The 27,652-nt window shown below is 50.7% G+C and overlaps 9 protein-coding genes across 9 annotated transcripts; 5 read left to right on the forward strand and 4 right to left on the reverse strand.

The window, feature by feature from the left end:
• Positions 1-1,318: 1,318 nt before the first annotated feature.
• On the forward strand, positions 1,319-4,070 carry HSP78 (chaperone ATPase; the record flags this gene model as incomplete). The annotated part of the gene is made up of 2 exons (XM_018859249.1): positions 1,319-1,693; positions 1,760-4,070. Exons 1-2 carry the CDS (start codon positions 1,650-1,652, stop codon positions 4,068-4,070), a joined length of 2,355 nt encoding a protein of 784 aa, XP_018713727.1. The 5' UTR covers positions 1,319-1,649.
• A 23-nt stretch (positions 4,071-4,093) lies between these two features.
• On the reverse strand, positions 4,094-8,511 carry PAN1 (Pan1p). The gene is made up of 2 exons (XM_018858335.1): positions 5,190-8,511; positions 4,094-5,138 (listed from the first exon to the last, which is right to left on the reverse strand). The coding sequence occupies exons 1-2, from the start codon at positions 8,418-8,420 to the stop codon at positions 4,176-4,178; spliced, it is 4,194 nt and encodes a 1,397-aa protein (XP_018713728.1). The 5' UTR covers positions 8,421-8,511; the 3' UTR covers positions 4,094-4,175.
• A 743-nt stretch (positions 8,512-9,254) lies between these two features.
• On the reverse strand, positions 9,255-11,697 carry THI20 (trifunctional hydroxymethylpyrimidine kinase/phosphomethylpyrimidine kinase/thiaminase). Its single transcript, XM_018853727.1, has one exon. The coding sequence runs from the start codon at positions 11,444-11,446 to the stop codon at positions 9,713-9,715; it is 1,734 nt and encodes a 577-aa protein (XP_018713729.1). The 5' UTR covers positions 11,447-11,697; the 3' UTR covers positions 9,255-9,712.
• A 252-nt stretch (positions 11,698-11,949) lies between these two features.
• METBIDRAFT_37872 (AMP deaminase) lies at positions 11,950-14,163 on the reverse strand (the record flags this gene model as incomplete). The annotated part of the gene is made up of 1 exon (XM_018856924.1): positions 11,950-14,163. One exon carries the CDS (start codon positions 14,161-14,163, stop codon positions 11,950-11,952), a length of 2,214 nt encoding a protein of 737 aa, XP_018713730.1.
• Positions 14,164-15,893: 1,730 nt separating this feature from the next.
• Positions 15,894-16,922, forward strand: CAR1 (arginase; the record flags this gene model as incomplete). The annotated part of the gene is made up of 2 exons (XM_018858507.1): positions 15,894-15,900; positions 15,976-16,922. 2 exons carry the CDS (start codon positions 15,894-15,896, stop codon positions 16,920-16,922), a joined length of 954 nt encoding a protein of 317 aa, XP_018713731.1.
• A 1,081-nt stretch (positions 16,923-18,003) lies between these two features.
• On the forward strand, positions 18,004-22,285 carry GDE1 (glycerophosphocholine phosphodiesterase). The gene has a single exon (XM_018855477.1). The coding sequence runs from the start codon at positions 18,265-18,267 to the stop codon at positions 22,096-22,098; it is 3,834 nt and encodes a 1,277-aa protein (XP_018713732.1). The 5' UTR covers positions 18,004-18,264; the 3' UTR covers positions 22,099-22,285.
• A 678-nt stretch (positions 22,286-22,963) lies between these two features.
• TIP41 (Tip41p) lies at positions 22,964-23,953 on the forward strand (the record flags this gene model as incomplete). The annotated part of the gene is made up of 2 exons (XM_018854614.1): positions 22,964-23,392; positions 23,450-23,953. Coding segments are annotated over 2 exons (933 nt in total), but the record flags the coding sequence as incomplete, so codon positions are not given.
• Positions 23,954-24,176: 223 nt separating this feature from the next.
• METBIDRAFT_102810 (mitochondrial 37S ribosomal protein mS42) lies at positions 24,177-25,207 on the forward strand. Its single transcript, XM_018853728.1, has one exon. The coding sequence runs from the start codon at positions 24,391-24,393 to the stop codon at positions 25,174-25,176; it is 786 nt and encodes a 261-aa protein (XP_018713734.1). The 5' UTR covers positions 24,177-24,390; the 3' UTR covers positions 25,177-25,207.
• Positions 25,207-26,573, reverse strand: METBIDRAFT_102825 (uncharacterized protein). The gene has a single exon (XM_018853729.1). It carries the CDS (start codon positions 26,153-26,155, stop codon positions 25,238-25,240), a length of 918 nt encoding a protein of 305 aa, XP_018713735.1. The 5' UTR covers positions 26,156-26,573; the 3' UTR covers positions 25,207-25,237.
• Between the last annotated feature and the right edge of the window lie 1,079 nt (positions 26,574-27,652).

The raw sequence follows: 27,652 nt of genomic DNA on the forward strand, positions 1-27,652 counted from the left end.
CCAAAAAAAAAAAAAAAATACCAAAAAAAAAAATCATCTGTGAATATCAGAAGGCAATGGGACTCTTCCAGACACTAGGTACGTAACTAAGAGCTGCTTCAAAGTTTTTTATACAATTGTATGATTTTGTTCCTCCCTTAAATAAATCATGGAAAAAAAGTCATCCATCCATTTGTCGCTACATATATGTTTTTACATTCTGGTTAAAGTCAAGAACACCTTCCGAGAAACCAGTTTCTTAAGGAAACCACTAACTAACTCATCGGACTCAAGACGAGAATATGTGCTTTGTCTTGGAGTTCGGACTCCTGAGATTTCAGAACGCCTCACCATTTTTGACCACGACTAACCAAACAAACTATGCGCAAGAAATGCTTTGCCAATTACAAACATTCCTGTGTAGCATTCTGGAGTCAGTAAGCCAGGGTGATGTGGTCATTTGACCACATACCCACTGAAGAGCACTCGGGATTTCGGCAAAGCTGTCTCAATACAGCATCCCCCAGAAAATTGATTTGAGGAGATTTTTAATTGGACTCTGAGCATTCAATAAAACAAGATATTGGGTTCCTTACTTGGAAGCGAAGTGAGCCAAGAAATGCACCAGAAGTTATTTTCAGAACAATCCTTCTCATAAGTTTCAATTTAGTCTTGAATTAGACGTGCTACAAAACCAAGGCACTTCGTATGAGCTGTCGTCACTTGCTTTACCTGCACATTTCTTTCGGAGCAAAAGCGCCCAAGCTTCATATGTGAAGGGATTTTCAGGAAGTTGGCTGAACTTTCAAAGTACCGAACTTCTTCTGAAATGGAAGCAAATGCCCTGGTCAAACTCAGTCTGGGCGGAACTCCTCCTCCAAAAATGACAGCGGAATTCGGGAGGCGAATAGAAAATCAAATAACGTAGCAAAGTGTCAGAATATTTTCATCTATTAAAAACAAGAACAGAAGTAGCGCACTATGTGTTCCATAACGTGAAATTATTTCCAGTTTGTATCACTGCATTCCCCTCGTTCCGCAAATTCCGAGAGAGAAATTGCAAAACATGAATCATCCGATCTATAAACGTTACATGCAGAATGCATCTGGAGAAACCTTACGCCGCATTAAACCGCGTCGGGGTCACGGGGAGGAGTTCCTCCTAGTGCCAATTCCAAGTAATGTACCTGGCGACATCGGTTCTTCGAATAAGGCATTTATATATTCCCAGCAAAAAAAATTACAAGAAGGTTCTGGGGACTTGTGTTCTACATGCACGTCTTCTTAGAGTTTGTTGGGCTTTTTCACTTGCCCCAGAAAGGCGAAAAACAGAGTTTAAAATGCTCACCCAGAGAGAAATCTTGAGGGTCCTTTCCGCTGCTGCAAAAATATAACGCAGGATGATATCTCAAAAAACAAAACCCTGTCGATAATGCCGGATCCTATACACACCAGTTTCTTCAGAAGTTTTTTTTGAGTTCTCTCCGCTTATAATTGCTTCTTCTGCCTTCTAAAATAGCTAATTGGACCTGGGGTTCTCGCACTTTCCAGCACCTTCTAGTCATGTGACCCTAGAATGTCTCGCGCAATATATATTATCTCACAGATCCTCTTGAGTCCTGAAGAACGATATCTAGAATCTGAGAAGTTCAGAACAATTATTTCAAAAAATGTTGAGATCCTCAAATCTACATAAAAATTTATCCAGACTCGCGCACAAGGCAGAGTCCACAAATCTTGGCCTTGCGCCTGCGGTGTTACTTCCGCACGCACATCAAAGCCCCACGTTGTATAGTCAGGTATCCTCAAGTTCCCCCAGAATCTACACTTTTGGAAAAACCTCGCTTAACATAGCTAGCCCTGCGTTGTCCCTGGTGAGACTGTTTCATCAAAGTGCACGCAAGCATCTCCAATTCCAGAAAAAGGATGACGATAACGTGCCAGCATTAGAGAAGTACGGCTCAGACTTGACGCAATTGGCAAAGGATGGTAAACTTGACCCTGTTATTGGACGAGATGAGGAGATTCGCAGAACGATTCAAATCTTGTCACGCCGGACAAAGAACAACCCTGTTCTCATTGGAAGCGCAGGTACGGGAAAAACGGCAATCATGGAAGGTCTTGCCCAGCGGATTTTGAAAGGCGAGGTACCTGAATCCATGAAGGAGAAGAAGATCATTACGTTGGATTTAGCCGGAATCATCTCCGGTGCTAAGTTCCGCGGTGATTTTGAGGAGAAACTCAAAAAGATTCTTAGCGAAGTGGAGGAGAAGAAAGGCTCTGTTATTCTTTTCGTGGATGAGTTGCATTTGCTCATGGGACTTGGTAAAGCAGAGGGCTCTATCGACGCATCCAACTTGCTTAAACCAGCGTTGGCAAGGGGTAAACTCTCACTTTGTGGTGCTACGACAACTGAGGAATACCGCAAATATGTGGAAAAGGATGCTGCGTTAGCGAGAAGATTCTCGCCCGTGTCTGTTCACGAGCCCACGGTACAGGATACCATCTCGATTTTGAGAGGACTCAAGGAGAAATACGAAGTTCACCATGGAGTACGTGTGGCTGATAGCGCTTTGGTCACTGCGGCACTCTATTCCAATCGGTATATAACTGATCGCTTTTTGCCTGACAAAGCAATTGACTTGGTTGACGAGGCATGCTCGACTTTGCGGTTGCAGCATGAGTCCAAACCCGATGCAATTGCCCAGTTGGACCGGCTGATCATGACGATTCACATTGAGTTGGAGTCCCTCAGAAAGGAAGAAGACAAGATGTCTGAAGACCGTACGAAGAAGTTAGAAGAGGAACTCGCGGTGAAAGAAGCTGAATTGAAAATCTTGACCGAACAATGGGAGGCGGAAAAGAAGGTTATTGATAAGATCAAAGACGCGAAAAGCGACTTGGAGCAGGCTCGTTTTGATTTGGACCACGCACAGAGAACTGGTAACTACGGCAAGGCTTCAGAATTGCAGTATTCTACGATCCCGCTTCTCGAGAAACAAGTCAGGGAATTTACCGAGACTGAAGACAACATGAAATCGTCGTCTCTCCTCCACGATTCTGTGACATCAGATGACATTGCGGGTGTGATCTCAAAAATGACAGGTATTCCCCTTAACAACCTCATGAAAGGAGAGAAGGACAAGTTATTGGACATGGAAATTATTTTGAAGCAGCATGTGGTAGGTCAAGATGAGGCTATCCACGCTGTTTCAGATGCTGTGCGTTTGCAAAGAGCCGGGCTCACGAGTGACAAGCGGCCCATAGCATCTTTCATGTTTCTTGGGCCCACTGGAACAGGAAAAACCGAGCTTACCAAACAATTGGCCGAGTTTTTGTTCAACGATAAGTCGTCTGTAATTCGGTTCGACATGTCGGAGTTCCAAGAAAAACACTCCGTTTCGCGTATGATTGGATCTCCTCCAGGCTATGTTGGCTATGAAGACAGTGGCGAATTGACTGAAGCAGTGAGAAGGAAACCATACGCTGTTATTTTATTCGATGAGTTCGAGAAGGCGCACAAGGACGTTTCGAAACTTTTGTTGCAAGTTCTCGACGAGGGCTCTTTGACAGACTCTCATGGAAAACACATTGACTTTAGAAACACAATCATCGTTATGACGTCAAATATTGGGCAAGAAATTTTATTGGCCGATAAAGACGCTAATGATGAAGGCGCTATCAAAGACTCCGTCAAGAAAGAAATAACTGAGAATTTGCGTCATTACTATCCGCCAGAGTTCTTGAATCGTCTTGACGACGTCTTGGTGTTTAACAGGTTGTCTAAGTCTTCATTGAGAAATATTCTCGATATCAGGTTGGAAGAAATTCAAGAAAGACTCGGTGACAAGCGCATCTCTTTATCGCTCACAGATGAAGTTAAGGCCTACTTGGCTGACAAAGGATATGATCCCGTCTACGGTGCCAGGCCTCTCAACAGAACTTTGCAAAAAGAAGTATTAAACCCACTCGCAATGCTTTTGATCAAGGGACAAGTTAGAGAAGGCGAACATGTCAACATATCGTTGAAAGACAAAAAAGTCTTTATCGCACCCAACCATTCAGAGACTGAGGTTATCCATGATGTTTAATCTGATTTCAGCTGGTCTGCACTACAACACTGTAAATATTTAGCTAGACATTATTAATGAAGATACTATGAATTATTATAAATTGAACTACAATGTCATTTAGGGCTACAACACCCTTCCAACAACTGCTGCATCAGCAATATGCTTCTCATTTTCACTCACTTTCTTCAAAGACTTGCCTCCTTGTATTTGACCAAGCAAAGCTCCAATATCCAGTGGACCGCTAGGTTTGGGGAGCGACTCACCTCCGCTCGGTGGTACAAATGATGGTGGGGGAGGTGGCCCCGGTGGCGGTGGTCCTGGAGGTGGTGGTGGAGGTGGTACATTTAATGGTGGGACTGATGATTCGGGTCCGCCGTGGTTAGGTGAAGGGGCCACTTCCATTCTAGGTGGCGCCTCAGTTGGCACGGGGGGCGCAGTTGAAGGGATAGGAGGGACATCAGTTGGAATAGGAGGAGCTTGACTAGGAATAGCCGCTGGTAGCTCTTGAGCTGGGGAAATGTTTGGTGACTGTGCTGGGGCCGATTCTGGAGACGGGGTGGCAAATTCGTCATCTGATTCAGGCTCCAGGGACTTTTCCTCTTGTTCTGTTTCATGTTGATTCACAGGATCCAGAGTTTGTGATGTAGCCTTCGTCTGATAGCTTCCAGTTGGGTCTTTTGATACTGGTTGAGGCATTCCGCCGAAAAGCAAGCTGGCCAACTTTGCTGCGCCCGCTCTGTTTGGACCCTCTTCATCTGAACTCTTTTGATCATCGTCGCTCCAATCGTCGTTATCCAACCCCCTCTGAGATGCTCTTTGTGCATCTAATTTCTTTTGGTCAAGAGGTTTATCGACTTGATTGGGTTTGAAAAAAGGATTAGTGCTCGATGATGGCGCATTCGATGTAGAAGACGAGCCAGTATTCGTACCAAAACGAGAGAAAGGATTGCTCTTATGTGGCTGTTTGGCTTCGTTGTTGGATGGTTTCGGGATCTGATCAGCTGGCTCACTTTTTGCATCAGGTTCAATGTCAAGCTTCGTCTCAGGCTTCTCGATCGACGTAGCATTTGAGGGGACATCAGATGTCTCTCTTGGAATAGCGGTTGCCTTCGCAGTATCTGGCTTGTCCAAAGGTACGTTGCTCGGATTGTACAGAGGAACTTTTGGCTGGCTTTCGATGTCATTGTCACTCCAGTCATCGTCTTGACGTTCCATGAGCTCCATCTCCTTCTTTAGTTTTGCCAATCTCGCCTCCTTCTCTTGTTTCTTGAGTTCTTTTTCTCTTCTTTTTCTCTCCATTTCCTTCTTTTGCCTCAAGAGGGCCTCATATTCTTCATCCGCTTCGTCGTCACTACTTTCAATATCTTCAGACTTCATTGATTTTTTTTCACTCGGATTCCCCGGTGCTTGTTCTGATGCGCCCACATTTGTCAGACTGACGACCTTCTTGGCTTCTTGTGTTGGTGCTGCTTGCTCTGGAAGCTTTTCTTCGGGTTTCTGTGAAATGCTGGGTTGACTAGTGTTGTTTTGTGCCCCAAAACTAGAATTTCTGTTTCTAGAAATTCCCAATTTCGCCAATCGGTCATTCATTCTCTTTTCGGCCTGCAGTTTTATGTAGGCAGCTCTTTCCTCCGGTGTGCTGTACGCTGGCTTATTTTCCTTTGGAGCTTGCTGTGCGGGAGTCAGAATTCTTGAGTTTTGGTAAGATTCATTGGCATTATTTTGCAATGCTTTCGGTTGAGGCTTTGAGAAATTCTTCAATTCGTTGATGAAATTTCTCAAGGTTGACGATACGCCTTCTCCGTTCTCCCATTTGTTAGATCCCAAAGAAGATTTCTCAGAAACCTCCAAATGAATTGCAGCGCCTTCCTCCAAGTCCTTGATACTTGTTTCAATATCTTTAATCATGGCAGATTGAGCCTCCCTCTCCTTGTCCGCAGTTTCTGACATTTGTTTCCATTGCATTTCTGCATCAGAATTCGAGTCTTCAGAATATGGTTTCCCAGTAAGAGCCGCCATTCTTTGTCTCAAAAGCTGCTTTGACTTGAACTTACGCCTGTCACTCTCAGTAATCTCTCCATTGGGACCAGTTGCTTCTATGCCCGAATCAGAATTCTCTGGATTCCAGTCGGGGTATTTTTTCTTGAGACTCGCCTTTGCTAACTCGGACTTGGCTTTGGAGATTTCCGAGGTAACTTGGAAAATCCTCGAGATCAAATTTGGAACAGTATCTTTGGTGAGGTGGTTTAAGGTTGTGAAAAGATCTGCTTTTTCGGCTTCAGTTCCTCCAGCTGATAAGGCATTCAACTGGGACTGAACGTCTCTCAATTGGGCTTTTGTTCTCTCGATATCCCTAGCATTGCTCTCTTCAACTCTCCTTGCAGCAATAGAGTTATGCTGATCTTCGGAATCAGCAGCGTCTAATAGGATCTTCTTCTCGCGAATCAATTTTTTGAGATCTTCGATAGTCAAGTCTTTCGATGACGAAGACTTCACACTACTTGTTGTTTTCTCAGTCGGGTTTCTGCTTCTGTGGCGTGAGCTGGAAGTGTAAGAAACATTGTCGTCGTCGTTCTTGAACCGCGTGGCACTTGAGGGGGGTTTCGCTTGAGCGGGGGCCTTCCTCGCCGCCGAGCCACCTTTCAACGACGATTTCATGGACTCCACGGAGTCCTGGAGCAACTTGGAGGAGGGAGGTACTAATTCAGGAGGAAGTCTTAATGGGATCTCGAGCCCGTTCAATCTACGGTAGACAAGATGCATGGCCACGGCAAACTCGTCCTTGTTCAATTTCCCTCTGTTGTTGGAGTCGCACAAGTTCCAGATGGTCTCGAGGTCGGGTCTGCCCAAGCCAGACTTGCCGAAGATGGAGATTGCCACATCCCCGTCAATGTACCCCTTTCTAAACTTGTCCCAGGCAGCAAAGACCCCATCGTAGATCAGCTTCTCTTGCTTGGTGATGGCCCAGGTGACATTGTTCTTCAACGAGCCCCCCATGGCGTCCTGGAGGTTGTTTGAGGGGAGCTGAGCGGACGGCAAGAAGTGCTGCTGCATGGCGCTCAACCCTGGAATTCCGCCTGTGGGAGTGTGGACAAAACCCCACTCGCCGGGCCTCCCTGTTGGCTGCGCCTGCAAGGGCAAGCCCGTGGCCTGGGGCTGGAGCCCGGTCTGTTGAGGTTGGAAGCCAGTCAATTGGGGCTGGAGCCCAGTCTGTTGAGGTTGGAAGCCGCCAGTTTGCTGGTTTTGGAAGCTGGTCTGGGGCTGGAGCCCTCCGGTTGCTTGCGGCTGGAACCCACCCGTGGCCTGTGCCTGGAATCCGCCCGTGGCCTGCGCCTGGAAGCTTGTGGGAGGAATGGTCCCCGTCCGCTGAGCAGTCAATTGAGGCTGCTGCAAGAAGCCAGTGAGCTGCGGAGCCAAGGGCCCCGTGCGCTGCGGCTGCACAGGATGCGACGCAGGCACAAAGCCCGAGGTCTGCTGGGGCTGCAAGGGGACCAACGTGCCGCCGCCCGTTCTCTGCGAGGACAAGGCGTTCATGCTGTGGGGCCCCGCGGCCGGCTGGGAGAACGAGGCCTGGGCAGGCGCGGCCGGCTGCGCGAGCCAGTCGCTGGCCAGGGGCGCGAAAGACGAGAACGGGGTGTTGGCAAGCACCTTGCTGGGGTCCTCCGGCACGGAAAACGAGATTGCGTCGACGAAGCTCTGCACCTCGTTGGCCCACTTCTCGGGCAAGGCCGCGGGCAAGCGCTCGCCCTGCAACGCGGAGTTGCAGAGGTGCAAGGCCAAGGCAAACTCCGGGAACAAGAGCGAGCCCAGCTTGTTGGTGTCGGCCAACGCCCAGACCTCGGCCAACGTGACCGGGCTGAGCCCGGACCGCAACAAGATGTCACGTGCCGCGTCGCCCGACACGGCGTTTTCGCCCGCGGCCACCGCCGTGCGGAACAAGTGCTCGAACTTGACCTGGTCCGCCGCGGAAATGAACGAGAGCCGGATGTTCGGGATGTGCACGTCCTGGTTCTGCTGCACGCCGGGGAGCGCCGCGGAAAAGCCGGTCTTTTGCGCCGCGAGCGGCGCCTGCTGCTGTGCCGCGTACCCGCTTGCCTGGGGGCCGCCTGGCGCGAGGTTCTGGAACCCAAAGCCGGTCTGCTGCGGCTGCTGGAAGCCGGGCGGGGTCTGCTGCGATTGCTGCGGCTGGAACTGCTGCTGGTAGCCGGTCTGCTGGCCCTGGAACAATCCCGGTTGCGGCGGCTGTGGGAAGCCCTGGTTTTGTGCCGCCGGGTAAAACCCGGTCGCTTGCGGCTGCGCAGGGTACCCTTGTCCATATTGCTGGTACCCCTGGTTGGGGTAAGCGCCCTGCTGGTACGGGTTGTACATGGCTGGGGTTTCAGATCGGGGAGATTTAGATTGGCTTTTTGGGCTTTTCTTGCTTTTCTGGCTTTTTTTTTTTGGCTTTTTTTTGGCTTTTTGGGCTCTTTTCGGCGGTGTTCGCTGGGGCTTGGACGTCCGGAGGGACGAGTATGCGAGATCTGGACGCCTGGGGCGGTGGCCACCGCGGGCGCCGGGTGCGCTGTGTGCAGTACCGCTACATCAGGTCAATTGACCCCTGGCAATCGTGCTGGAAAACGGGGATTCTGGGCAGCAGAGCTCGGCGGCCCTGTCTTTGTGCTGCAAGGAGCCCGGCTTGCTGGTTTTTGGTCTGCGAAAGCCCGAGACGTGGTGTATTTCTGGCCGTTGCTGGCCAGTTCTCCATGCAGGACCGAGCCTTGACGTTCTCGCTTGGTGGCTATGGTACAGGGCACCGTGGCCTCCAGGATATATAAGCAAAACAATAGGAAAAGAGAAAGAGGGGACGGCGAGCGAGGACGCAAGATAAGGATAAAACTGATAAGAGGCGAAAACGGATGCGGCGAGAATTCGGCTCCCTCGGGTGCACCCTGCCTTTATGGGGTCAATAACTCCAGCTCTCGCGGAGCGCACGGCTCTGGTTGTTTTTCTGAGCCAGTGGATCACAGGGCTAGGAAGATTGCTTTGAAGTAACCGACTAAAAGATGATTCAAGCTGTCTTATTTCAATTTTTTATTTAGCTTTGGCCTTTCCGTTTCCATTCTCTCATTTCTTGTCTGAAATCATTGATGTTTGGCCATTGTGTGACAAGTACGAAAGTAATGCTTTGCAATTTACTCCTGCTTATTGCTTCCACACGCACTTCTACAGAACCCAAAACACACAGCAATAATCAAAACGTCCATCCTTTCTGATGAGGGACGAGCATGGAAAAGAGCAAAGAGCAAACCACCAGCCAAAGCCTAAATATCTAGGAAAATCACACGTTTATATTGCTGGAGAACAATTGCCTCGGCCATGTCCGACAAGCAACACGGGCGTCACGTGACTCGTCGCAGCTAAAAGCCTGGGGCTATTAGCATGCGTGCGCTCTCCTATCCATTTCAGAAGTGCTCTTCCGCCTACTACTTGTCTACTCTTTTCTGTCAAATTTCTAAACGCTCTCTTATGTGTATCTATATTCCTGGTCTATTTACTCTGCTTGCTCCCGTCTCTACTCTCTGTGTGCTCTCTCCTTACCCTTTCATGAATACCCTTCCGCCTACTACTTGTCTATTCTTTTCTGTCAATTCTCTAAACATCCTCTTTTGTGTATTCTTGGTCTATTTCTGCTTGCTTCTGTCAACAACCTCGTCCCAGAAAGCGACTTCGAGCTCCACCACATCACGGAACATCGTACAGAGCTCTTCTTTGCGGTGCTCGCTCAAAGTCTGCCCCAGGAAAAGCGAGTCCAAAACCCGGATGCCCTCGTCATGCGCAGCCCGGTACCAATCCGACGCATAGTCATCGAGCCACGCGGAATATATATCGCTCTGCTCTTGGCTGTCCAATTGGTTGAGTTGTCCGTCAAAGTGCTTGCGGATCTCAAGGCCATGTAAGCCCGCCTCAGCATATCCATGTAAACACGGGGCCACAGCAACCTTAATGGCGGCGAAGTCCTGGTCACGGGCTATTTTGGTCAAGTAGTCGCAGTAAGCGACGCACGCAGGGCCAGGCCGGAGCTCTGCGTCCAAGTCGGCGTTGTTGTAGTCGATGTTGTATTTCTTCGAGAGCTTGTCCTTGTGGCGCTCGATCTCGGTCATGATACTCGCGATGATTCTGGTCTGTGCCTCAATCTGCTCGCAATCTGGAGCCACCGACGCTGCGTAGCCGTGGACTCGAGCATAGTTCACAAGGTAGTAGAAGTCTTGCTTGAGGAAGTACAAGAAGTCATCGAAAGGCAAGCTGTTCGTCGCAACGAGTTCGAGAAACGGATGCTTCGTGTACCTCTCCCAGCCTTCCCTGACCAACGGATGGCTTTTGAAGTAGTTGAAGAACGTGCCGTGCTCTGCGCTCACGTCCCAGGCCTCACCGTTTGAGACACCGAGGAAAGTTGAAGGAGGCTCGACAGCATGATCCAATGGCCCGTTGCAGTGCCCCAACTTTCCCTCCACTGTCACCATACCCTTATGGATGTAGTGTATAGAAAGCGCCACAGCCTGTGCAAGCGTCTTCCCGTTGGCAAGGTTTGCCGAGATTGCACTGGCAAGTGTGCAGCCCGTGCCGTGACTGTTGTTTGTCTGAATGTACGAGGATTTGAACACCGTCACTGTGTCTGTCTTGCTCTCATAGAGAATATCGCATATTTCCATGTTTTCTTCGTCCAGCAGAGACAGAGCACTCTTTCCCAGCTGTCTCTTCCCATCACAAAAAGGAACGTGCCCCCCCTTGACGAGCAAGTTTTCGCAGTGCAACTTCTTCTGAAGCGCAATGGCAAATGCAACAAAACTGTCAACGGTGTCGAAACTGTGTTCGTCCACCAGCTGGCCCTCAACGGCCTTCCACAAGAACTTGGCCTCATCAGAATTTGGAGTGCACAACAAGGACGATGGAATGATATCACGCAAAACTAGCTGCATTGTGTCGTTTTCGGCAAGCACTTGCCCAGAAGTGGCCACTATAACTGGGTCAACTACCAAGCGCACATTGTTGTCATGCAAATACGGGAGATGTTCTGATAGCACCTCGGCTGCACTGGAAGTAAGCATACCTGTTTTCACAACCTTCAATGGGTGCGGGCCATCGTAGCCATCTACGAAGTCTTCGAAGTTGGCCTTCAAGATTTGGCGCAAATGCTCTTTCGACGTTTCTGCTACGGCCTTGACCCCGGTCGTATTCTGCGCCGTGAGAGCTGTGATACATGTCAACGCATATGTCTTATGCGCAGTGATTGTCTTGATATCAGCCTCGATTCCAGCCCCGCCCGAACTGTCGGACCCGGCTATTGTAAGCACTGCATTGATGACCCTTTTAGCGTCCCGAGGCGGGGACAATGTCACCACGTTTTGTGCGGTCATTGGGAATATTGATTTGGGGCCTTTCGGTACAAAACTCCTTTGGCTTTTTGCTTTGGCTTTTCTTTGAAGCGCATCATATCATCATGAACGAAAAAATACACACGGTTGCTTCCGAGAAACAAAAGGACTCAAAGTTGAGAGGTGTAAGCGCATTTTTTCTCACTATGCGATAACGTTTCGGTTCCAGGTTGCAATTTGGGAATACATTACGTCACGTGCCTCGTTGGGTGCAAGCCTCTCGAAACTTACGGTCAAGCAGAGCACTGGCCTAAATATTGTCTCCTGCACAGCTCAATTTCAATAGGATACAAACCGCGACTAATTCTAAAAGACGCTTCCAATGTTTTTGCTAGTCTGTATTTGGCGGTTGTCTAGGTAACTTCCAGATCCGGTATGTGAAAGGAAAGAATATACAGTTTTGGCGGCTGTTCTAGTGCGAGATCGGCAGGGCATTAACCTACCAATAATTTGCATTAAAATGAACTGAAAGTTGTTCAGATAGTCTAGTGCTTTCCCTGGCCCATGTGAGTGTAATAGTCCACCAATTCCAATTCGCTCTTCAAGGTCTCGTCCCTGTACCCCACACGCATGTCAGGAACGTTTGTTTTTTCAATGTCATTGCCCTCGACCCCGGGCAACATGAATTTCTTGCCGAGCCAATGTTTTTTAATTTCCCATTCCCAGCCAGACTGAAGGACGGAGTTCTTTGCAAGCTCACACATGTCAACACCAGAAAGCTTATAGATCTGCGCGGCCACCGAGTATTCTTCGATCAATGGTTCCTTCGTGTAGGAAAACTGTAATGGGTCATCTGTGGATAATGACACATTCAATCCTTTCTTGAAAAAGTTGTGGAATGGATTTTTATCGTACGTCAAGAATAAAGCGTTGTTCGACAACGGCGACATTGCCAATCCGATTTGGTCCAAGTAGTACAAGTACTGGATGAACGGGAGTTTCCTCAACATGATTCCGTGCGAGATGGAGTGCGATGTAAGGAACGCCGAAATCAAGTGCTCGGGGTCACCTGCCTCTCCACAGTGCGGTCTCAATACAAACGTATTGAAATTGAGCGTGGACCTTAGCTGGTTCAACGCAATCAAGTCCGAGTGGAGATAGTACAAGTAGTAAGAGTATGGCGGATTCAAGGGAACATCCCACTCAGAGGCCACGGGCATTTTTTTGGCATTGAGCGGTCTTTCCAGCTTTGACTCGTCGTCCACGGAATCAAATCCCACCACTCTCTGCAAGAACACATGCAATTTCGGATCCGACTTTGGGTTGAGCGTGACCTCATAAAGCGGGTGGAAGAGATTGTGCATGATTTGCTGGAAGTTATGCACATTGCCGTTTCTTTTGTACAAGTCATACAACCGGGGAACCTGGACCAACCACCGCACGTTATGACTAAACAACTTGTTGTCGACGATCCACGAAGCCAACTTACTCCACTCGTCCTCAGAGCGGCCGTATACAGAAATACGCAACTCGGTCATCTGGTACTTGGAACTCTCAAGGTCTTCGAACACCTGCTGGGTGATTTCTGCCAAGTACTTACCGTTGATGAAATTGTCGGTCTTCAAGAAGATTTCACGCAAGCGCGACTCGCCGATCGGGTTGTATTTCAAGTTGAATTTGTCGAAGCGGTGGAATGTGTCGGTGTGCGCGTGCATGTCCAAGGTGTCGATAGACAACTCGTACGCCGAGAGTTTCAAGGACTCAAAGACCTGCGCCAAGGTCAACAACTTGCCATCCCTGAAAATCACCTGTTCATCGGGTGTCGTCTTCAACTTGTACTTGATGAAGCGCAAGAGATGCTTTTGATTCATGCACGCGGAATGGTGGATGTGGGTGTCGACTTTACGCACATTGTAAAAGTCTCTGTGGGGGTTTTTCTTCGATTGCTTGGATTCCTCGAACTCGTTTAACAACGCGTACATGTTCCACTTGGTTTCCAAGTACTGCAACCGTTTGAACGCAAACGACTTGGTGGGCCCGTCCAGCGAAATGCGCACAATCTTGTTCAAGTCGTTGTAGTAATCATGCAACGTGGTGACTTCGCCCAACGGCTCGCCCGTTTCCTTGTGGTAGACCTGGTACACGTCATCCAGGTTGAGCTTCAACTCGTAGGACGCCAGGAAGTCTGTTTGTGGAATCTCGACCTCGGAGAAATCAAACGCCTCCTCCTCTACATGCTCGCCCGGCAACTGGTTGAACTTGTTCTTCAGTTTGTAGGTGGGGCGAGGCGGCGGCGGGTATATCTTCCAGTTCGGGTGGTTCTTTGGGTTCACGTTGCCATCCCGCTGCATCGACCTGTCCAAGTAGCTGTGGCGCAAGTTCAAGCACTGTTTGACGTTGCGGAAATATTCAATGAGCTCCAGCGAGGGGTACATTTCCGGAAGCGCGTTGGCAGAGCTCTTCAGACTCTGAGTGTGGTTGTTGTTATGGGCCGCAGTGGCCGGAAAGGGGTGATAGCCGTATGGTTTCTGGGGCAAATCGATAATCAGAGGCCGTCTTTTCATCAGTGTCTGGCTCGGGCTGCGAGGGATTTCATGATCCAGTTCTTGGAGAGCCTGGAACGCCCGAACTTTCAAGTCGTGGTCCTTGATGAATCGGTCTTCGTGGGTCGAGAAGTGGGCCGAACTGTGGGACTTGGAAAGAACGTCGTCGTCCGAGTCCGAGAAGTTCAAGACGAGGTCATCAGCCGTATGGTCCATGCCGTCATCATGGTTAAGATACATGGGCGAATTGAGATCGGAGTTCTCGTCCTCCGAAAATTCCAGAGAAGACTTGGTGTGGAAGGCCATGACTAGGCAGATGGAGTGGTGTTATGGATTCAGAGTTGTGCTGGTGTTATAGCATGGGCATCCCAGGGCCCGTTCTGCATCTGAGTTTGCGGTGCGCATACTGTGAGGTGGCGAAACTCTGAGAGCTGCGCCAGGCAGTTGGGGGCAAGAACCGTATCGTGGCATGGAGCGGGGTTTTGCAAAAAAAAAAAAGATACACGCCGAGCTCGGTTTACTTGGGCAGTGGTTTTATGAGTTGGTGGTATTTCAAATTGGTGGGATTTTGAATTGGTGGGATTTTGAATTGGTATTTAAGATTGGTGGCATCATGGATTGATGGTATTTCAGATTGGTGGTCTTGTATGGAGTGATGGCGTTTTACAGGACTGGCGGTGCATGATAAAACTGTAATTGTATTGCACCGGTGGTGTTGAATGGTATTATAAGTCGTTCAACAGGACACGGTATTGCATTACATTGCGGGCCTGCAACTTATGTGATAGCTTCATCCATTCATACAAATGGCCCGCCTTGTATACGATGACCCGCCTTTTATACGATGACGCTTTGAAAAGCCTCTTATAGCTGCCGCACTGCGCAAGTCTGAGTGCCACAGATGATCGTCTGGCGCCAGACATAATCGCATGGTTTGCTAGCAATGGAGGCAAACGTAAAAGAAAGCCTAGAAATTCACGGGCCGTGATAGGACTCGTCAGTTCCGAAAAAAAAAGGGGAATGGGCGTTTTGGGCACTGGCCGCCCTTCTATCCGACTCTAAATGTTCGCGTCATTCGCGTTGGACTACTGAAATAAGCATATTGCAAGAACACCATGAAAGCCTGCCCCATAGCAACAAAAACCCGAATTCTAGAGTAACAATGCAAACTTGGCAGGGCTCCGGGCAGCAGAGAAATGCTCCGGGGAATAGTGGGTGTTTCTACTCGATATTCCAGGACAGGCGAGGACCGAAAGGTTTTCGAACCTGTCATACAAGATGCATATGTCTCAGCACTTTTCAACTAGCTGAGTCTCCCAAAATAAAGAACATTTCTGATCATTATGCTTAGTATGTGGCGCACACATGTCGGTCTTCCGGACCTGGAACCTCAGGGTGCCTTTTTGGGCCACCACTCCAATCAGAGCTTGTGGCCTGGTCACAGCCCGCCTGACAAAACCTGTCGGGAAGCCAATCACGGTTTGAACATATCAACCGAAAAAAGAAACCCGGACTCCGCTTGCCCCGCAGTATCATGTACTCGCCTGCTCCTGCCTTTAGCGTGCGGCTGGTCGAGCAGACCCCTCTGCGGTGTGCGGGTGTTTCTGTTCTGGGGCCGAGCGATCAATCATCATAGCCGTGCCGTCATAGTATGGCGCCCCAGGGCCCGCGTGCCGCCAAGCGAAGGCAACGACGACGCGCAGTCGGTGTTGCCTACCCAAAACTGAGCGTTGACACCGATGATTCCAAAAGCCGTGGAGATATAAAGATGCCCCAGGCCGCCGCCTCTAGGACTCTTATCTCCACCACATTTTTCTTCCACATCTTCAATCGCATTTATTCCATATACTTGCGTCTTTCTCCGTGGACTTCTTCATTCCTTCCCCCAAGCTTCCGGAAACACCAAATCTATACCCTCTCTTCACAGCCATTTTTCACTGCGCACAATGTCAGGTATGTCTCCATTTGTCCAACGCCACCAACCACAAAAAGGTCTGCAAAGAACAGCCCGTACTAACGCGTGTACAGACGCCCACTACAAGTTCTACCCCCTGAAAAAAGCAAGCCTCATCACGGCGCCCTTCTCGGGTGGCCAGCCTAAAGGCGGCGTGGAGCTCGGTCCAGAATATATTTTGAACGCCGGTTTCGAGCAGCAGCTCCAGGAGTTGGGCTGGGAGACCTCCGTGGAGCACCCCCTTGATGGCACGGACTTGGAGGCCAGGAAATCCGATGACAGAGACCTGTTTGGCGTTAAGAACGCTGCCATAGTCAGCGAGTGCAACAAGAAAATGTTCGACACGTGCCTCCGGGCCAGAACCGAGGGCAAGTTGCCCGTTGTGATTGGCGGAGACCACCTGATTGGCACGGCCACCGTGGCTGCGGCCTTGGAACACGACCCCGAGACGTGTGTGTTGTGGATCGATGCACATGCAGACATCAACTCGCCGCAAACGACCGATTCGGGCAACTTGCACGGGTGCCCCGTGTCCTTCATCATGGGAATCGACAAGAGCTCGTACCCACCCGAATTCGACTGGGTGCCGGCCAAGTTGAAGCCCGGAAAGATCGCATACATTGGGTTGAGAGACGTTGACGCGGGCGAAAAGCAGATTTTGAGGGAGCACAACATCCCCGCGTTTTCCATGTATCACATTGACAAATACGGCATTGGCAAGGTGCTTGAGATGGCGTTGGACAAAATCAACCCCAACCGCGACTGTCCCATCCACTTGTCCTACGATGTGGATGCCATCGACCCTTCTTTCGTCCCGGCTACAGGGACCAGAGTGGAGGGGGGCTTGACTTTGAGAGAGGGCTTGTTTGTAGCAGAGGACGTGGCGCAAACCGGGCTCTTGGCCTCGTTGGACATCGTGGAGACCAACCCGAAATTGGGTGAGAACGACAGCCATGTGTTGGACACGGTCAGCGCCGCATGCGCCATTGGCAGATGTGCCATGGGCCAGACGTTGTTGTGATGGTACAGGTGTTTTTTTGCTGTTTGGGCCCATTGGTCTTGCCACTAGCGGGGCCTTGCGAGGGCGGTCAGCCGTGATTCCGGCCAGGTAATAGAAGCTATTTAACGAGAGACGACGTGCGCCGCCACTCGCAAGCCCGAATACAAAAACTATAAAGAAAAATACAAACTTGCAAGACGCAGCGAACGGCAGACTTGCAAGAAACCGCGGAAGACGCTTGTAGCAGCGTAGACTGAGTCGGGCTTTTGAAGCCGCAGAACAATATGACACCAGTGTTAGTGCGACGGGCCGAAGCCGCGTCTCATCATGTAATACTTTTGACATAAACTTCGATTCCCCTATGCCATGGACAAATCATACAACGAGACGACAAAAAAATACCAGCGCTCATCCCAAAGATGGACGTTTTCGGAAAACCGAACAGCACATGTGAAGCGCATTGAATGTTTTATTATTAGTTGCGCTACAAGCCACCTAGGGCCGACCGACTTCTTGAGAGGCAGGCCCGTGCTATTACACGGCTCGCTTCATGGACCCGGCTATTGGCTTGCGAAAAGGCCACCGTCCATGTTTGACTTTACCCGCTGCAAAAGATGTGGCTTATGTACAAAAATCCCGCATGTAGTTTTCTAAATAAATAGCCGGGGATGTGAGATCCGGCGTTCTGCCCACGAGATCCACGTGGAGGCGCCGTGAGCAGGACTGAAATTGCCGCGTTATTTTGGCCACCGGCCCCGCAGCGCAACTGCCAAAAGCCCACCATTCTCTTTTCAAATACCCTGTTCTGGATACCTCCAGGCCATAGGCTCCGACCGTTTTGGGACAGCGCCTTGGCCTTGCCAAAATGCCGTTTTTTTTATCAAATCCCGGCGACTTGTGGTCCACGTGGGTAGTGCCCAATTAGACTATACGTCAAGGCGCATTCCGCCCTCATAACCGATAAGCATGGCCCTGACCGGCATGCCATCGGAGGGTGCAATCTACAGGCAGCTTGAGCGGGGCATCAGAGACGAATCAAAAAATAAATTGCATCCGAGAAGAACAGAAAAAAAAAACCAGAAAAAAAAAAACGGCTCCCCACTATAAGACCCCCCAGAACCTATCCTTTTCGCCCAGAAAGCAAAAAATAGGAGCGCTACCAGACGTATTTCCGGACCACCAGAAACGGACCACTCAGCTGTCGCACTCGCCTGGATACGTTTGATAGCGGACCTCCCAAAGCGCACTCGAACCCACGATTTCTCTTCTGTACTAAAGCCCCACAGCAGGTATAGCCAGCTAACTGGAGAAACCGCCCCGAAATCAAACGCCGCAAACACGCCCGCCAGCATATCTCTACACCATGAAGTTTGGCAAGACGTTTGCGTCGCACCAGATCCCGGAGTGGTCCACGTACTACATGAACTACAAGCACTTGAAGAAAACCATCAAGGCCATCGACGGCCACTACAACTACCACTCGTTCACGCCGCTCGAGCTCCCGGAAATCATTTCGCAGACTCTCTCGCAGTTTTTCTTCGAGTTGGACCGGGACATCGAACGTGTCTCCGAGTTCTATAACAGCAAACTTGCCGAGTACACCCGACGGTCCCATCGCATCGTGCATGTGTTGGGCTACGCGGACGGCCAGATCTCGCTTCTTGCCGACACCACGGACGAGCTCGACGAGATCGTGTCCATTTTGCTCGAGTTGCGGTCCGCGTACCGCAACCTCAAGTGGTTCGGCGAGTTGAACCACAAAGGCTTCGTGAAAATCTTGAAGAAACTCGACAAGAAGCTCGCGTACCTCACCACGTTGGCCAACGACCAGTTGCGCAGCGAGCACCCGGACGAGACCTTGCGCAACTTGCCGCTCGTCGACTTGCCCTGCAACAACAAGGACACGTATCTCTCCACGCGCGTGGATGCCTTGCCCTTTGCCAACGGAATCGACCTTTCTGCAGGCTTGGAGACCATCAGTGATATCTTGGTCAAGTTGGGCGAGCAGCAGGCGCAGTTGGCGTCGGCGCTGCCGGTTTCTGACTTGGAGCTGACCGTGGAGGACTTGAACGTGCTCCGGATCGGCCACAACCGCAAGTATTCGTTCGACAAGGAGTCCTTGCTGGACTTGTACGAGGGAATCAAGCGCGACAATGGCCTGCTATGCATTGCGCAGTTGCGCGTGTTGCCGCTGGAGCAGATTCTGTTGAAGCTCTTGCTTTCGTTGTTGAACAAGGCCACTCTCTCGAGCTCGTTCAACTGCATCGACATGTTGTTTGCGTACATTCTAGACTTCCACAAGCAGCACGGCTTGGAGTCGCCTGCCCTTGCGGACCCGCAGGAGATCAGCGGCCGCAACTTCTTCCACCAGCACGTGGTTTCTTTGGGAAAGAGACAGCTCAGCAAAGAGCAGAGCCCGGTGGTTGCGGGGGAATCCTCCGACTTGAGCAGGCTTTACGGCAACAAAAGCGGGCCCGACGGCATCCTGCTTGCGCCGGTGCGTGTCGATGGCTTGGTGCACGTGTTCCTCAAATTGGCGGAGCATCCGCAACTCCAGCGGCTTCTTATCGCTAGAGACAGCTACCACCGCACGCCGCTCCACTACGCCGCGCAGTACGGCACAAAGGATGTCTGTAAAGTGATTCTCGAGTGTCTCTCGAAGTGGGAATTGGTAGACTTGAAGAGCCCTACTGACGATGCTCGTGTGTGGGGAGACAAGGAGGGACTCACGCCCCTCCATTTGGCCATCATTGGCAAGCACCCGAAAACATGCCACAACCTCGTCTCGTTCACGAAGGTTCCGCTCAGCTGCCCCAACTTGCTTTTGTTGGCCACCCGCCTAGGTTGCGCTGACATTGTCAAGGATTTCCTTTCGGAACAAGTCGTGAGCATTGACTACACGGACGCAGAGAGCAATAACGAGACTGCGCTCTACATAGCGTCCAAGATGAATTGCCTTGACTTGGTGCGCTATCTCCTAGAGCACGGTGCCAATACCGAGTTGGGCGAGTTGGTCTTTGGCTGGACTCCCATTTTCGCTGCTGCCGCCGAGGGTCTTTTGGATGTGGTCAACGAGTTGAAAGGCTTTGGAGCCGCTTTTCACATGGCAGACGATTCCGGCTGGTTACCAATGGAACACGCCTCTTTGAGAGGTCACTTGGCAGTGGCTGACGCGTTGACCCCGCCCGACACAAACTTGCTACTTTACAATATCGACGACCCTTCGGAAAACAAGCCGAGGGTTCCCAATGCACTGCTGTCAAAGAGCGTGTCTGCTGCCAATTCCCCATTCATCAACCCCGTGGGCGAAGATAGCCTCTTGTCAACTTCATCCATAGACAAGCTACCTGAGCTGAACAGATTGGCTGTCAACGAGGTTTACCGCCAGTTCAAGCAATTAGATAATGGCTCGAGCAATTCTATCGATGTCATTCCCCCACACGATGGACAAGAAGCGCTCTCGATGTCTTCTGCAAGAGACCTTTCGCGTTCCAGATCTCCGCTGAACAGACGGAAGATGAAACCGATCAAGTCGTTTGGTCACAGATTTTTGGGGAAAGACGAGCAGCTCATTTTGATCACACTTGGCACAACAGATACCCGAGACAAGCTGAGCGCAGTGGAGTTGAACAAAATCTCGATTTCGCAGAGTTTTTTCACAGAATTGGACACTGCCCTCTCTCTTGTTGTAACCTGCCACAACAAAACCACAAAAGCAGTGGTGGAGGACTCTATTTTGGTCGACTTGCCGTTGGAGGACCAGCACGGAAGTGCCACTGATCCTTTGATATTCAAGCTCAAGAATAACACGCAGATATCTGATGTGTACATGACTTTTGACATTGTGCCAACATACCAATACCCTCTGACTTCCAGGAACAACCATTGCCCTAAAGTGTTCGGAAGAGGTGTTGCTTTTCTTGAGAGCGCATATTCAAACGTGGGGCAGAACTTGCGCACTCTCAACAATAATGTCACCGTCCCGATTGTGGAACACAACACTCTTGATATTTTGGGTAAGGTGAGGTTCGAGTTCATGTGCATCCAGCCATTCATCCATCCAAACATGTCTATCAACCGGTCAGACACATACTGGAAACAGCTCGTGAGCACAAGAGTTATTGGACACAGAGGATTGGGGAAGAACTTCAACAACAAGAACTCCTTGCAATTAGGCGAGAACACCGTGGAGTCATTCATCGCCGCTGCATCTCTCGGGGCCAGTTATGTGGAGTTTGATGTACAGCTTACCAAAGATTTCGTGCCAGTTATATACCACGATTTCTTGGTTGCAGAGAGCGGTGGGGATATTCCAATGCACATGTTGACAGCAGAACAGTTCTTGGGTTTCAGTGAACACGAGGACAATGGCAAGGCCAAGTTGTTTTCGTTTGATAAAACTAAGCTGAACGGAAATGTGTCGAGAAACTTTGCTTTAGATGATGAGCTTTTGGGTAAGTATAACCGTCCGCGGTCGATGTCTTCGTACCCGTCAGCGCCAAACATGACTTCGAGCGTTGAGGAAGAGGAGCTAGACAAAGAATTTAGAGACCAAATGGCCAGGAGAATGAAGCTCACGAAGACCTGGAAGGAAAAGGGGTTCAAGGGAAATGCGCGTGGGTCGTCCATTGCGTCCAACTTTGTCACGTTGAAGGAGCTTTTCAAGAGGTTGCCGAAGAATGTTGGCTTCAACATGGAACTCAAATACCCAATGCTTGACGAGGCACAGCACGAGAGCATGGGCGAGTTTGCATTCGACATGAACTTCTACGTGGACACAATCTTGAAGGTTGTCTACGATGAAAACACTTCCGGCAGGGACATCTTGTTTTCGTCGTTCCATCCAGATATCTGCGTGTTGTTGTCTTTGAAGCAGCCTACGATGCCGATCTTGTACTTGACGGAGGCAGGCACGAATGTGATGGCAGACATCAGAGCGTCTTCTTTGCAGAACGCGATCCGGTTCGCCAAAAAGTGGAACTTGCTAGGGATCGTCAGCGCCGCAGAAACTTTAGTGAAAACCCCCCGGTTGGCCCAGGTGGTGAAGAGTTCTGGGTTGGTGTGCGTGACCTACGGAGTGCAGAACAATGATCCTGAGGCATGCAAGATCCAGATGAAAGCGGGAGTGGATGCCGTTATTGCAGACTCCGTCTTGGCTGTGAGAGAAGGCTTGAGGTCGGAAGGCGGTCAGTGCTGAGAGCTTCCAATCAGATAGCATGAGGCGTCCCCATGCGCTGCTTTTCTATTTATTTTTTGTCTGTCCGTTGAGGCTATGTGCCCGAGGAGCATTCCTAGAAGTGCCCTTACTTTCTTATAGATTTCCTACAAAATGCGCCGGTCATATCACGTAGAGCCCTGCCCGGTCATATTACGTAGGGCGCTGCCCCGGAATCATGTCTTCCCGCGGTGTCCGGGCCGAAACTCGCACGCACGGCACAAACTAGGCCCTAGGGCCACGGGGCCCGCGCCGCCGCGGCTCTGAGACCTTGGCCCCGGCCGACTCCGCATTTTCTATGCCAGCGCCTTGACGCGGCGCCCGGCTACATGGCCCCAGAACAGCGCGTTATTTTGCTCGTCTCTCCCTCTTTCCACGCCACGAAACATCGACAATGCCTGACGACCAAGAGTTCACAAAACCAGTGCCCACTGGGACGTCCGCACTGCTTAGATCTGCGGGGGCAAATGCCAACGTAGCCCGGGAAATGGTGAACTTGCATTTACAGGCCCGCAACCCACAACGGCACCAAACCAGTCTGGCAATACACCAACGCATGCGGCAGGAGACCAGCGGGGCCGCGCCGGGGGCAAAGGCCCCGGTCCTGGCGGAGATGGCACACTTGTCCCCGCGTGGCCCGGGCCCCGGCCGCTCGAGCAACGCCCCTTTCAACATTCCGCGGCCCAAGACCCACGAAACCGGCCCACACGGCTCGAAGGAGCGGCCAGAAACTGCGGTAGGGTTGCCCAAAAACACCATGTCGTTTGCCCGGGCACCAGAGCCTGCTGGGGGCCATGTCTTGGGCGCACATGCGGCCGGCCGGTCGCTGGATGCGTGCTCTTGGACAACGGCGCAGGTTTCAGTGCCTGCAACGTCACACACCGGACCGTGCACAAACCCACGGTGTGCCCACTGTGGCACAGTAGTCATCCCGTCGCCCAAGGCCACTTTGCCGCTTCGCGAGCAGCCTTCGATAACGGTGAACGACTGGAGTATATACACCAGCAAGGGCCCGATCTGCCTGTCGGAAGAGCTCGACCACTTGAACGACACGCGGTTCGACTTCCCGTTGCCCGAGATGATCTTTGGCAACAACCGCGTGTTGCTTGTGAACGAAAAGACGGGCGCACGGATCGACTTCAACACTCTCGATGCACTCGACTCTCTTGCCCCCACCGCGGATTTCAAGGTGGCATATTACAAGGAGTGGCTCAGCACCAGGCCCAAAGCCAAGACCTCGGATACTGGAAGCGTAGCGACCGCGGACGGGTCCTTTGTGCCGAGCGAGCTGGTACGGTCCACCATATCGAGCGGCGCGGCTGCCTTCTCCCAGATAACCATGGGCTCTGAAACACCCAGCCCGTCGCCCGAATTGCAATCCGTGAAGCCGTACGACTGGACGTACTCCACCAATTACAGGGGCACGTTGTCGCGCTGCACCTTCACGAAGACGGCCCAGGACATCCCGCTAGAGAAACTCGTGCGGCCAGACCCGATTCTTTTCTACGACGAGTCCATTTTGTTCGAGGACGAGTTGGGCGACAACGGCATCTCGATGCTCTCGACGAAAATCAGGGTCATGCACTCGTGTTTGCTTTTGCTTTGCAGGTTCTCCATGCGGGTTGACGACGTTGCGTTTCGAATCCGCGACACGCGTGTCTACATTGACCTCGAGACCAACGTTGTCTTGCGGGAGTACAAGACGCAGCAGGCGCTGTACGACGAGCTCTTGGGCAAAGTAAGCGGCCGAAGCACCGACCCGAAAAAGCTCCTTCGGGACTCCAACTGGGTCTCGCAGAACACGCCCGTTGTGCTGCGCGAGGTGGAAGTCATGGAGAACGTATGAGCGTCCTGGCTTTGCGGCACATGCTGTTCCAGCATGTTAGGGCTTTAGTCTGGAGAGGAGGCACAGGACGGAAGAACCCGGAGAGGAAGCAGTGGAGGCCGACCAGTTAACAAGGACTCAGGCCTTGAGAAAGAGTGGGGCCAGCCCAAGTCTCGATGCCACGTTTTTTGTCCCACGCAAGAATTTTGCTAGATTTCGGCAAGATAAGCGCCAGGCACCCAAACCCCCCAGCACGAACGTGCCGCCACGTTTGGGGCCTGTCCCCAATGTTTTCGCAGCCTGGCCTTCCTGGCACCGTTTTTCGCAGCTGGTTCCGCGATCGCCTCCGTGCACACTGCACCAACTGGAAAAAAACGCCAGGTTAGACAAAAAAAAAAGCCTGGCTTGTTTCCGTAGATCACACCAACTACACCCGCAAACACGAAAGCATGTTTTCCAGAGCTATCAGGCACACGGCGAGCATTTCCAAGAACCAGCACGTGGCCGCGGTGCGCATGTTGCACGAAGTGCCCGTGTTGAAGAACCACGAGACATTCGCCAAGAACGGCATCCAAGGTTTATACTCGGCAGAAGGATATGCCACCGCATGGTCAGATTACCAGAAATTGCTCACGACAAGCCTCACATTGAATACTGTGGGAACCAGGCACGAGGGCCGCTCCGCGTTCCAGTTGTTGTTGCTGACGGCAAAGAGAACCACGGACCAGCACATTTTCCACTATGCGTCGCAGGCCCACAACAACCACATGTTCTTCGAGCAGCTCGCGGACAAGGAGCACGCGGCTTCCACAAGACCGTCCCGGTTTTTGCTCGAGAGAATCGCCGGGGGCTCGTCCTTGGACTCGCTCAAAACAGAAATCATCCGCTTGGCCGAGTCGGCGGAGGGCCAGGGCTGGGTCTTCTTGGTGGAGGACCCCGACAAGTCGTTCAGACTCTTGAAGTGCAACAACGACGGCACGCCATACTACCACGGCAAGAACCAGAGCCTCGACTTGAACGCCAACATCGACCCGCAAAGTTTCGAGGAATTGACGCAGATAAAGCAGAAGGGCGACAACGCCGAATTGGACTTCACGCTCCCCGTGTTGGCCATCAACTTCTGGGACGTGGCGTTCGTCACCGACTACGGAATCACCGGCAAGCGCGAGTACTTGGAGAGGGTGCTTGACCACATCAACTGGGACGTCATCAACAAGAGAATGTTCCAGGTGTAAATAATGTATATAGCCCCGGGCGCAGCCCAGTAACGATGGACCATTTCCCCTGGATGCGGGCCTACAAGTCGAGCCCGGCAAAGTCCACCTTCAAGATCTCGTCGGCCAGCCCGAGCTCTCTGGCGTCCGGGAAGCCCGCGAGCGTTTCGGCGAGGTCCTGGCATTCTTGCACCACAGCCAACAACGCCTTGTCTGCGTACCAGTTGGAGGCCTGGCAGAGCACCAAGTTCGGTAGGAACTCACAGAGAGTGCCGAGTCGGGTCAACCGCCGCGAGAGCGTGAGACAGGCCTGCTTGAGTTTCTGTAGCAGCGGGTCCAGGGAGCCCGTTTCTCGTGCCCCGAGCTTGTTGTCGTAGGTGTTTTGCAAGGCCAAGTACTCGTTGTTCAACGCCTCGAGCTCCGCGAGATTGGGAGTCAAGTCTGTGGCCAAGAAATCGTGGATTTGTCTGTGGGCACGGATCTCGGCGCCAACAGCCGCTTTCTGCGTGTTGTACTCTGCCAAGAGCCGCTGGATGTTGGCTGGGTGCTCGTTGTAGTGCGAGTAGAGTTTCTTGAGGTTGTTCAAGATGGTGAACTCGGCGTCTGTGAGCGCCAGGTTATCCTGGTATATGGACCGGAGGACCGGGAGCGCCGCGGCGAGGAAACCAGCGGTCAACTCGGCCGTTTTGAACGCGGCCATGCCTTGCAAATGGCGCTCTTTTTCGGCAAACGACATGTGGGCGACCACGCCCGAGCGGAAGGCCTCGGCATACGTTTCGCCGACGGCCTGCGGGTCTGCCTGGCGTAGCTCTGCGATTTTGTTCAAGAAAACCACCCTGTTGACGCGTGTGGCCAACGTCTGGTTCAAGGCATAGTACTCCGCTTCAAGGTCAGGTTTCTGCACCACGGGGGCCGTGCGTGGCCATAGTGTGGGGATACCGTATTCGTGCTGGAGGAGCCCCAGCGCGAGCAAGTCATCACATGCTGCGGAGAGAGACATGCTGGGTTTGGGGCGGCGGTTATTTTTTTTTTATGCGAGATCACAGGGCCTGTGTCCGGACTTGGTGGGTGTTTGGCTATCGATGGCCCTGGACTGCGGGGCCAGAATCTGGGTGCGGCCCGGTATTCTGGGTGCGGCCCGGTGCCGCGGCAGGGTAAGCGAGGCCATCTATTTTTTTTTTTGGCCATCAATGTCCACACCAGCAGCACACCGTGGAGGAAGAGTGGAAATTATTCTGAGCGGGAGTGGTGAGCCCCAGCCTGCCCTTTATGTTTTTTATTATTTTTTAATTGCCGTGTTCCATGTTCCCCGCACTGCTGACATACATCTGCAGATGAGCTAGTTTCTATTGTTTGCTCGCTTGGTACGCTCACCGTGCATCACTGTAATTTCAAGGTAAGTTGTCAGTGGATTATCAGTGGCTTGTCAGAATCTTGAAAAGATTGCCGGAATCTTGTCAGTGTTGTCAGTGTTGGCAGTGTCTTGACAGTGTATTCTCATTTTATTCTCACTTTAATCTCAGTGTATTCGCACTTTATTATCACTTTAATATCTCAGTGTATTCTCACTTAATTCTCACTTAATTTTCACTTTCTTCTCACTTTGTTTTCAGTGTATAACCACTGTATTCTCACTTTCTTGTTAGTGTATTGTCACTTTATTTTCAGTGTCTTGTCAGTGTCTTGTCAGTGTCTTGTCAGTGTCTTGTCAGTGTATTGTCAGTGTATAATCACATATCACTGTAATCTCACTGTATTCTCTCAGTATCACTTCATTCTCACTGTGATCTCACTCCAGTATCACTTTATTTTCACTTTTTTGTCACTGTATAATCACTGTGAGTTTAACATATTCTCACTTTTTGTCACTATATAATCACTGTGAGTTTAACATATTCTCACTTCTTGTCACTGTATAATCACTGTCATTTCAATTTATTCTCACATTATGTCAGTGTATTGTCAGTATTGTCAGTATTGTCAGTGTTGTCAGTGTTGGCAGTGTATTCTCACTTTATTCTCACTTTAATCTCAGTGTATTCTCACCTGATTGACACTTCATTATAACCTTATTATCACCTACTTGTCACTTCATCATCACTTTATAATAGCATTCTTATAATTTCCTTGTCACTTCATTACCACTTCATTATCATTTTTTTACACTTTATTATCACGTATTAAAATTATATTCTCACTTGATTTTTACTGTATACTCATTTCCTTCCCACTTTCTTCTGACTCTGTTCTCACTTATTAAATTATTATTGTCACTTGATTGTCACTATATTTTCATTGTATAATAACTTCCTTAGTTCATTCTCAGTTCATTCTCACTCCTCTCACTTCCTTCGCACTTTCTTCTCACTCCACTCACTCCATTCTCACTTTATCATCAGATCTCTCACGTCTTTCTCACGTCATGATAACATTATTATAACTTCCTTGTCACTTCATCACCCATCATTATCACTTCTTACCACTTTCTTCTCACTAA

The sequence above is a fragment of the Metschnikowia bicuspidata genome (assembly GCF_001664035.1).
Source record: "Metschnikowia bicuspidata var. bicuspidata NRRL YB-4993 chromosome Unknown METBIscaffold_1, whole genome shotgun sequence".
Lineage (NCBI taxonomy): Eukaryota > Fungi > Ascomycota > Pichiomycetes > Serinales > Metschnikowiaceae > Metschnikowia > Metschnikowia bicuspidata.

What these genes read in the sequence shown, in the direction of transcription:
- PAN1 (XM_018858335.1), bottom strand. Translation starts at nt 8,420, where the DNA reads ATGTACAACCCGTACCAGCAGGGCGCTTACCCCAACCAGGGGTACCAG. An exon ending in CTCTGTACAATCCGAGCAAC is followed by an intron (nt 5,139 to 5,189) that starts GTACCTTTGGAC and finishes ATTCCAAGAGAG; the next exon opens with ACATCTGATGTCCCCTCAAA.
- THI20 (XM_018853727.1), bottom strand. Translation starts at nt 11,446, where the DNA reads ATGACCGCACAAAACGTGGTGACATTGTCCCCGCCTCGGGACGCTAAA.
- GDE1 (XM_018855477.1), top strand. Translation starts at nt 18,265, where the DNA reads ATGAAGTTTGGCAAGACGTTTGCGTCGCACCAGATCCCGGAGTGGTCC.
- METBIDRAFT_102810 (XM_018853728.1), top strand. Translation starts at nt 24,391, where the DNA reads ATGTTTTCCAGAGCTATCAGGCACACGGCGAGCATTTCCAAGAACCAG.
- METBIDRAFT_102825 (XM_018853729.1), bottom strand. Translation starts at nt 26,155, where the DNA reads ATGTCTCTCTCCGCAGCATGTGATGACTTGCTCGCGCTGGGGCTCCTC.